This window comes from Lampetra fluviatilis, chromosome 3 (genome assembly GCF_964198595.1).
Source record: "Lampetra fluviatilis chromosome 3, kcLamFluv1.1, whole genome shotgun sequence".
Classification (NCBI taxonomy): domain Eukaryota; kingdom Metazoa; phylum Chordata; class Hyperoartia; order Petromyzontiformes; family Petromyzontidae; genus Lampetra; species Lampetra fluviatilis.
This window is the reverse complement of record NC_136277.1, coordinates 14,875,218-14,886,246: the sequence shown is the minus strand read 5'-3', so window position 1 is coordinate 14,886,246 and position 11,029 is coordinate 14,875,218. Positions and strand designations below refer to the sequence as shown.

The 11,029-nt window shown below is 54.5% G+C and overlaps 1 protein-coding gene across 2 annotated transcripts; it reads left to right on the top strand.

Moving 5' to 3' along the window:
* The first annotated feature begins 6,572 nt into the window (after positions 1–6,572).
* On the top strand, positions 6,573–10,606 carry LOC144949072 (tax1-binding protein 3-like). 2 transcript variants are annotated; one of them, XM_078878899.1, is made up of 4 exons: positions 6,573–6,646; positions 8,584–8,703; positions 9,160–9,237; positions 10,436–10,606. In XM_078878899.1, exons 1-4 carry the CDS (start codon positions 6,605–6,607, stop codon positions 10,574–10,576), a joined length of 381 nt encoding a protein of 126 aa, XP_078735025.1. In that variant the 5' UTR covers positions 6,573–6,604; the 3' UTR covers positions 10,577–10,606. The 2 variants fall into 2 exon arrangements, with proteins under 2 accessions (XP_078735025.1, XP_078735034.1); XM_078878908.1 differs by lacking the exon at positions 6,573–6,646 and adding an exon at positions 7,223–7,807.
* Positions 10,607–11,029: the final 423 nt, after the last annotated feature.

The following is an 11,029-nucleotide window of genomic DNA, read 5'->3' as shown; positions in this document are numbered from 1 at the left end:
GGCGCGCTAACCGCTGCGCCACCGCTTTCCCCCCCCCCACCTTTCCCCACACAAGCTCACAACAAGGGATCCCATTGAGAGAAAGCTCCGAGCCAGCAGCAGTTACCAGTCGCAACATATACACAAACAAGCGGCTACTCAAATACCCCATAAAGCAACACGATTGGCTCTGTCAGGGGCAGTGCTGTCAGGGGCAGTGCTGTCAGGGGCAGTGCTGTCAGGGGCAGTGCTGTCAGGGGCAGTGCTGTCAGGGGCAGTGCTGTCAGGGGCAGTGCTGCCCACGTGGGGTTTCAACTCGCGTTGAGTCTCATCAGCAGCCCCGTGGCCACATCGACAACTGCGAACGACGATGCCGCCTGCTCTTCACAGGCGAGGCACGCAACAAAGACAAAGATCCCCCGTGTAGCCTCTGACAGACTGTCGGGGCAAGTGCTGTTAGCGAGTAGCAGCAGCGCCTATGAAGGAGACAAAGACAAAGCTCCCCCGTGTAGCCTCTAACAGACTGTCGGGGCAAGTGCTATTAGCGAGGAGCAGCAGCACCTGTGAAGGAGACAAAGACAAAGATCCCCCGTGTAGCCTCTAACAGACTGTCGGGGCAAGTGCTGTTAGCGAGTAGCAGCAGCGCCTATGAAGGAGACAAAGACAAAGCTCCCCCGTGTAGCCTCTAACAGACTGTCGGGGCAAGTGCTATTAGCGAGGAGCAGCAGCACCTGTGAAGGAGACAAAGACAAAGATCCCCCGTGTAGCCTCTAACAGACTGTCGGGGCAAGTGCTGTTAGCGAGTAGCAGCAGCAGCGCCTATGAAGGAGACAAAGACAAAGATCCCCCGTGTAGCCTCTAACAGACTGTTGGGGCAAGTGCTATTAGCGAGGAGCAGCGGCACCTATGAAGGAGACAAAGACAAAGATCCCCCGTGTAGCCTCTACCAGACTGTTGGGGCAAGTGCTGTTAGCGAGACCTATGAAGGCCGCCACGGTGGCACACGAGGGGGTGGGTGGCCCGGCCGCCTTTGTCTCTCCCAGTGGCGATGTTTACACAGGTACTCGTTTGAGGCTGAGTTGACCTAGGGGACGCCCAAAACCGATTCAGATAAACGTGTCAGTGTGTACGTGTGTGTGTGTGTACACGCGCGGTGGAAATTTAAATATAAGCCACCAACCACCACTAAAACCGAGCCATCACCACCACAACATCACCACAACAACAGCATCACCAACCAACATCAACACCACATCACCACAACACCACAACATCACCACCACAACATCACCACCACAACATCACCACAACACCACAACATCACCACCACATCACCACCACAACATCACCACAACAACATCACCACAACACCACAACATCACCACCACATCACCACCACAACATCACCACAACAACATCACCACAACACCACAACATCGCCACAACATCACCACCACAACATCACCACCACATCACCACAACATCACCACCACAACATCACCACAACATCACCACCACATCACCACAACATCACCACCACAACATCACCACCACATCACCACAACATCACCACCACAACATCACCACAACATCACCACCACATCGCCACAACATCACCACCACAACATCACCACCACATCACCACAACATCACCACCACAACATCACCACAACATCACCACAACATCGCCACAACATCACCACAACATCGCCACAACATCACCACAACATCACCACCACATCGCCACAACATCACCACCACAACATCACCACCACATCACCACAACATCACCACCACAACATCACCACCACATCACCACAACATCACCACCACAACATCACCACAACATCACCACCACATCGCCACAACATCACCACCACAACATCACCACCACATCACCACAACATCACCACCACAACATCACCACAACATCGCCACAACATCACCACAACATCGCCACAACATCACCACAACATCACCACCACATCGCCACAACATCACCACCACAACATCACCACCACATCACCACAACATCACCACCACAACATCACCACCACATCACCACAACATCACCACCACAACATCGCCACAACATCACCACAACAACATCACCACCACAACATCACCACAACAACAGCATCACCAACCAACATCAACACCACAACAACATCACCACAACACCACCACAACAACAACCACCACAACAACACCACCACCACAACAACAACATCACAACAACAACAACCACCACAACATCACCACCACCACAACAACATCACCACCACAACATCACCACCACCACCACACCACCACCACCACCACAACACCACCACAACAACGTCTGAAGGCCCGCGTTGCGGCGAGCAGGCCCTCCTCCAGCAGTGGATCGAGCAAATCAGCTAAAAACAAACGCCAAGAGGCGCCTTTGTGCGGGCGACACAAATCTCTGGCGTCTCCATGAGACGCTGGTGGCTGCAGGAGCCGTGGCCACCAGCCCAGCGGGGCGGCTAATGCCCTCACGTAATGAGCCCTCGACCCGTGCAATTAGCGCCACCAATTATTGGTGGCAAATTGCTCGGTTATTGGATCTATCGATTTCACCCCTCCCTCCTCGTGACCCCCCCCACCCCACCCCCAGTGACCTACAACTCACCACCACCACCACGAAAATTCACCCGAAACCCTCCATCCTCACCCCAACACCACGTGGCCAATACGAGACGACCTTTCACTCACGGTTCAGTCGTCACGTTCGTGGATTCACAACCCCACCACAGTAGCCCTCACTACCACCACCACGACACTCACCTCAATGACACTGACCCTCACCACCACGACACTCACCTCAATGACACTGACCCTCACCACTACACTCACCACAGTAGCCCTCACCACCACCACGACACTCACCTCAATGACACTCACCTCAAGCTCATGATACCTCACCACCACCACACTCACCTCAATGACTCTGACCCTCACCACCAGCACACTCACCTCAATGACACTGACCCTCACCACCACGACACTCACCTCAATGACACTGACCCTCACCACCACCACCCTCACCTCAATGACACTGACCCTCACCACCACGACACTCACCTCAATGACACTGACCCTCACCACCACCACACTCACCTCAATGACACTGACCCTCACCACCACGACACTCACCTCAATGACACTGACCCTCACCACCACCACCACACTCACCTCAATGACACTGACCCTCACCACCACCACACTCACCTCAATGACACTGACCCTCACCACCACGACACTCACCTCAATGACACTGACCCTCACCACCACCACCACACTCACCTCAATGACACTGACCCTCACCACCACCACACTCACCTCAATGACACTGACCCTCACCACCACCACACTCACCTCAATGACACTGACCCTCACCACCACCACCACACTCACCTCAATGACACTGACCCTCACCACCACGACACTCACCTCAATGACACTGACCCTCACCACCACCACCACACTCACCTCAATGACACTGACCCTCACCACCACCACACTCACCTCAATGACACTGACCCTCACCACCACCACCACACTCACCTCAATGACACTGACCCTCACCACCACCACACTCACCTCAATGACACTGACCCTCACCACCACCACACTCACCTCAATGACACTGACCCTCACCACCACCACACTCACCTCAATGACACTGACCCTCACCACCACGACACTCACCTCAATGACACTGACCCTCACCACCACCACCACACTCACCTCAATGACACTGACCCTCACCACCACCACACTCACCTCAATGACACTGACCCTCACCACCACCACACTCACCTCAATGACACTGACCCTCACCACCACCACCACACTCACCTCAATGACACTGACCCTCACCACCACGACACTCACCTCAATGACACTGACCCTCACCACCACCACCACACTCACCTCAATGACACTGACCCTCACCACCACCACACTCACCTCAATGACACTGACCCTCACCACCACCACGACACTCACCTCAATGACACTGACCCTCACCACCACCACACTCACCTCAATGACACTGACCCTCACCACCACGACACTCACCTCAATGACACTGACCCTCACCACCACCACCACACTCACCTCAATGACACTGACCCTCACCACCACGACACTCACCTCAATGACACTGACCCTCACCACCAACACCACACTCACCTCAATGACACTGACCCTCACCACCACGACACTCACCTCAATGACACTGACCCTCACCACCACCACCACACTCACCTCAATGACACTGACCCTCACCACCACGACACTCACCTCAATGACACTGACCCTCACCACCACCACCACACTCACCTCAATGACACTGACCCTCACCACCACCACACTCACCTCAATGACACTGACCCTCACCACCACGACACTCACCTTACTCCCGCAACAGCCCCTCACCCCAATAACAGCTCACCAACATGGTACACGCCTCACTCTCATAACACACAGCTCGCCACTACGACCCTCACTAACCTCACCTACGGACACCTCACCCCTCACCTCCATAACACCCCCTCACTCGCGTAACGCTCACCTCACCCCAATAACAGCTCACCAACATGGTACACGCCTCGCTCTCATAACGTACGGCTCGCCACTACGACCCTCACTAACCTCACCTACGGACACCTCACCCCTCACCTCCATAACACCCCTCACTCGCATAACGCTCACCTCACCCCAGCGACAGCTCACCACCTCACCCACCACGACACACAACTCACTCAATATCCCCCACGGAAATGTGCACGCCACATCGCACGCGTAAACCACTCACCCCCCCGCCGCCTCCCTGCTCCTCATCAAACTCCCACCTGCACCACTCCCCACAACTCTCGCCCTCAGTACGGTGCGAAAGAAGTTCAACGTTGCCCACCTGGCCCCTCACCCCGCTCACCACCCCCGTGTCTCTGCTCCCCTCTGCTGTCGAGACGCGGTATCGCGGGCAACGACAACGCGATAAAAAGACAAACTATTATTGTGTTGCGATCGAAACGTCGTGGGTTTTTGCTTTTATTTGTAATTTAAATTAATTAACAAAAAATTATATGTACGTGACTTTACCGAATGAAGCGTAAATGTGAATTCCTGCGGGCACGAAAGTTTAAAGTAAAAATTGAAGTAAAAATTCCATCTTGATTTAAAGCTTTTGTGACTGCGGGAATTCATAGAAAATAATATATCACGACGTTTCGATCGCAACACGAGACGATTGCTTGTGTTGCGATCGAAACGTCGTGATCTATTTTTTTCTATTTAAGTCACTTGATCGAAAGACCCAAAGAGTATACAAAATTAATTTTACTTTACCAGGTAAGGCCCCACTGAGCTACATAATTGTTATTTTTTTAGACGCGACCTGGCTATCACAAACGATAGCTCAACGAAGTGTCTCGTCATCATCACGTGGACATTTAAATCAGCCAAATTCTTTAAACGGGTGATGTTGATTCGAAACGTGGAGGGAAAAACCGGAGGAAAATCTGTCAGGGTTTGGGATCGAACCCACCACCTCCTGTATACCAGGCGAGGTAGTTAACATCTCCTAGCCACCGTGATGATGATGATGATGATGAGAGAGACACGCAAACTCCAAATATACAGCAGGCATCGTCAGGGTTTTGGATCGAACCCACCACATCCTGTATACCAGGCGAGGTAGTCAACATCTCCTCTCCACCGCGGGTGACGTTGCTCTGTTAGCCTCGTCCGAGTGGTTCATGCTGGCCAGGTCAGGCCTGGTTCATTATGGCCACGTCAAAGTCACCGAGTCAAACTCGCCTTGTCAGAGACACGGCAACCTGATTCAAGTCCCAGCCAGGGGTCTGGGTGTCTCTCTCAGGGAGTTCATAATGGCCTTTCCCATGTCATTGAAAACCTGGGTTCAAGCCCAAGCCCTGGGTCTGGGTGTCTCTCTCAGGGGGGTTCATAATGGCCTTGTCAGGGACACAGCATTCCTGGGTTCAAGTCCCAGCCCTGGGTCTGGGTGTCTCTCTCAGGGAGTTCATAATAGCCTTTCCCATGTCACTGAATACCTGGGTTCAATCCCAAGCCCTGGGTCTGGGTGTCTCTCTAAAGGGGCTCAGAATGTCCAAGTTTCCCTCCACATTTAGAAAATTGCATTTAGCTTATTTAGATTATTTAGATTATTTTTGCTGCTATGGCTTTCCGCATGGTAGATGACTTTGTCAAGCTGTCATTTGTGATAAACAGGTCGCTTCTGAAAAACAAGTTAATGGCTCAGTGGGCCTGACCTGGCAAGATAACAAAACACAGTTGAGTTTTATGCGCGTAAACATTTGAAAGTTATTCACCTTTTCTATACTTTGCACCCCTATCGTGTTTTTGCATTGTTTGTTGTACCATTATGGCCTGCCCCCTTACTGGACATCTGTAGAAAAAAAAATTGCCGGGTAGATCATCGGATTCCTCCAGTTCTGAATATATTCTGATATCAGAGACACCGATGACGTCACGCCGATGTCGCCGCGCTGATTGCGTCATGTACACGGTGCAGATGTTGATGACGTAATCGCCGCGTGGATGGCGTCACGTCGCCATGGCTTCCTTCGCGCCGGGAGATCCCGTCACCACAGTGGTGGTGAGCGGTGGTGATGGTGGTGGTGATGGTGTGGTGGTGGTGGTAATGGTGTGGTGGTGGTGGTGGTGGTGTGGGGGTGGTGGTAATGGTGTGGTGGTGGTGGTGGTGGTGGTGTGGGGGTGGTGGTGATGGTGTGGTGGTGGTGGTGATGGTGGTGGTGGTGTGGTGGTCGTGATGGTGTGGGGGTGGTGGTGATGGTGGTAGTGATGGTGTGGTGGTGGTGTGGTGGTGGTGATGGTGTGGGGGTGGTGGTGATGGTGTGGTGGTGTGGTGTTCGTGATGGTGGTGGTGTGGTGGTCGTGATGGTGTGGTGGTGAGCGGTGGTGTGGTGGTGGTGTGGTGATGGTGGTGATGGTGTGGTGATGGTGGTGGTGTAGGGGTGGTGGTGATGGTGTGGTGGTAGTGTGGTGGTGTGGTGGTCGTGATGGTGGTGTGGTGGTGAGGCGGTGGTGGTGGTGTGGTGGTGGTGATGGTGGTGTGGTGGTGGTGTGGTGTGTGGTCGTGATGGTGTAGTGATGGTGTGGTGGTGATGGTGTGGTGGTGGTGTTGGTGGTGGTGTGGTGGTCGTGGTGGTGGTGGTGGTATGGTGGTGGTGATGGTGTGGTGGTGGTGGTGTGGTGGTCGTGGTGGTGATCGTGTTGATGTTGTTGATGGTGATAGTGTTGATGTTGTTGATGGTGATGTTGTTGATGTTGTTGATGGTGATGGTGTTGATGTTGTTGATGGTGTTGATGTTGTTGATGTTGTTGATGTTGGCGATGGTGATGTTGGTGATGTTGTTGATGGTGATAGTGTTGATGTTGTTGATGTTGTTGATGGTGATAGTGTTGATGTTGTTGATGGTGATTGTGTTGATGTTGTTGATGGTGATAGTGTTGATGTTGTTGATGGTGTTGATGTTGTTGATGGTGTTGATGTTGTTGATGTTGTTGATGGTGATAGTGTTGATGTTGTTGATGGTGATAGTGTTGATGGTGATGATGTTGGCGATGTTGGGGAGCTGGCCACCCACCCCCTCGTGTGCCACAGTGCCGGCCTTCATAGCTGCTGCTGCTGCTGCTACTCGCTAACAGCACTTGCCCCGACAGTCTGTCAAGGCTACACGGGGGACCTTTGTCCTTGATGTTGGCGTTGGTGATGTGGGAACCTTCGATTATCACGGTTGGCTACGTACAGTGCGAAAGAAGTTCAACGTACATACGTGATGTTGGTGGTGTTGATGGTGATGTTGTTGTTGATGTCGGTGGCGTTAATGATGTTGGCGGTGGTGATGTCGGTGATGATGTTGGTGAAGTTGTCGGTGATGATGATGATGTTGGCGGTGGTGATGTTGGTCATGACGGTGTTGATGTTAGCGGTGGTGATGTTGATGGCGGTGTTGACGATGTTGAAGTTGTCGGTGATGATGATGATGATGTTGGTGAAGTTGTCGGTGATGATGATGATGTTGGTGAAGTTGTCTGTGATGATGATGATGTTGGTGAAGTTGTCTGTGATGATGTTGACGGTGTTGGTGAAGTTGTCGGTGATGATGTTGGTGAAGTTGTCGGTGATGATGATGATGTTGGTGAAGTTGTCTGTGATGATGATGATGTTGGTGAAGTTGTCGGTGATGATGTTGACGGTGTTGAAGTTGTCGGTGATGATGATGTTGGTGAAGTTGTCGGTGATGATGATGTTGGTGATGATGTTGATGTTGGTGAAGTTGTCGTGTATGATGATGTTGGTGAAGTTGTCAGTGATGATGATGATGTTGGTGAAGTTGTCGGTGATGATGATGTTGGTGATGATGTTGATGTTGGTGAAGTTGTCGGTGATGATGATGTTGATGTTGGTGAAGTTGTCGGTGATGATGTTGATGTTGGTGAAGTTGTCGGTGATGTTGACGGTGTCGAAGTTGTCGGTGACGATGATGTTGATGTTGGTGATGTACCCAGGAGCGGATTGAGATCCACAAACTGCGCCAGGGAGAGAACCTCATCCTGGGCTTCAGCATCGGGGGCGGCATTGACCAGGACTCGGCGCAGAACCCATACTCGCTTGACAAGAAGGACAAGGTGCAGCGTCTCCCCGTGTCTCCCCCCGTGTCTCCCCCCGTGTCTCCCTCTCTCCCGTTGTCTCCGCTGTCTCCCCCCGTGTCTCCCCCCGTGTCTCCCCCCGTGTCTCCCCCCATGTCTCCGCTGTCTCCCCGTGTCTCCCCCTGTCTCCCCGTGTCTCCCCCTGTCTCCCCGTGTCTCCCCGTGTCTCCCCGTGTCTCCCCCTGTCTCCCCGTGTCTCCACGTGTCTCCCCCTGTCTCCCTCTCTCCGGTTGTCTCCGCTGTCTCCCCGTGTCTCCCCGTATCTCCCCCTGTCTCCCCTCGTGTCTCCCCTCGTGTCTCCCCTCGTGTCTCCCCCCGTGTCTCCCGCTGTCTCCCGCTGTCTCCCGTCCTCCCGTAGGTGCTGCTGCTGCTCGCTAACAGCACTTGTCCCAACGGTCTGTTGAAAGGCTACACGGGGGATCTTTGTCTTTGCAGGGTGTGTACGTGACCAGGGTGAGTCAGGGAGGGCCAGCTCAAGCGGCGGGCCTCCGTGAGGGAGACAAGATCATGCAGGTGAGGAGGTGGTGGTGGTGGTGAGGAGGTGGTGGTGGTGAGGAGGTGGTGGTGGTGAGGTGGTGGTGAGGAGGTGGTGGTGAGGTGGTGGTGAGGAGGTGGTGGTGGTGAGGTGGTGGTGAGGTGGTGGTGAGGTGGTGGTGAGGAGGTGGTGGTGAGGAGGTGGTGGTGAGGTGGTGGTGAGGAGGTGGTGGTGGTGAGGTGGTGGTGAGGAGGTGGTGAGGAGGTGGTGGTGGTGAGGTGGTGGTGAGGAGGTGGTGGTGAGGAGGTGGTGGTGAGGAGGTGGTGGTGAGGAGGTGGTGGTGGTGATGGTAGTGACTGTGACGGTTGATGAGAGTAACCATGGTGATGGTGGTGGTGTTGGTGGTGATGTTGGTAGTGACTTTGACGAAAGCAGTGACGGTATTGGTGATGGTGTTGGCAATGACGATGATGGCTATAGTGTCAGTGATGATGATGGCTGTAGTGTCAGTGATGATGATGATGGCGGTGGTGTCGGTGATGATGATGATGGCGGTGGTGTTGGCAATGACGATGATGGCTATAGTGTCAGTGATGATGATGGCGATCGTGTCAGTGATGGTGATGGCGATGGTGTTGGCAATGACGATGATGGCGATGGTGTTGGCAATGACGATGATGGCTATAGTGTCAGTGATGATGATGATGGCGATCGTGTCAGTGATGGTGATGGCGATGGTGTTGGCAATGACGATGATGGCGATGGTGTTGGCAATGACGATGATGGCTATAGTGTCAGTGATGATGATGATGGCGATCGTGTCAGTGATGACGATGATGGCGGTGGTGTCGATGATGATGGCGGTGGTGTCAGTGATGGTGGCTACGATGTTGCCCGTGTTTGTCGGTGACGATGTCGTCGACCACGGCCATGTCGCGGGTGACGTCGTGGGTGACGATGCGGGTTGATGTGGTGGTAGTGGCGGTGGGTAACGATGCGGGTTGATGTGGTGGTGGTGGTGCAGGTGAACGGCTGGGACTTGACGTGGGTGACGATGCGGGTTGATGTGGTGGTGGTGGTGGCGGTGGGTGACGATGCGGGTTCATTTGGTGGGTGGTGGTGGTGGGTGACGATGCGGGTTGATGTGGTGGTGGTGGCGGTGGGTGACGATGCGGGTTGATGTGGTGGTGGTGGCGGTGGGTGACGATGCGGGTTGATGTGGCGGTGGTGGTGCAGGTGAACGGCTGGGACATGACGATGGTGACGCACGACCAGGCGCGCCGCAAGCTCACCAAGCAGGGCGAGGAGGTGGTGCGGCTGCTGGTGACGCGGCGCTCGCTGCAGACCGCCGTGCGCCACGCACAGCACATGCTGTGAGGGCAGCGCCACTGGGGGGGGGGGCAAGGGGGGGCAGGGCTCAGTGGGGCAGGGCCCAGTGGGGCAGGGCCCAGTGGGGCAGGGCTCAGTGGGGCAGGGCTCAGTGGGGCAGGGCTCAGTGGGGCAGGGCTCAGTGGGGCAGGGCTCAGTGGAGCAGGGCTCAGCATCTCAGGGGTAAGGCCACGGAAGTGGGGGGGGCTGGTGGGACCGACCACAGAGAATCCATGTCAGTTTATCGAGGTGCGCAAATGGATGGGACCGGGCGTTCCGCCACCCCCCCCCTCTCTCTCTGCTGCCGGTGCCGCGGACTTGCAGACTCCGAGTTCGATTCCCAGCGCTGCCGACGCGGTGGGGGGGGGGGGGGGATGGCGGGGGGGGGCGGGACGTAGCGCCGGGTTTATTCAAATCGGCGCCTGCTGAACGAGAGGTCGTCTTCCGAGTCCGGCGTAACTT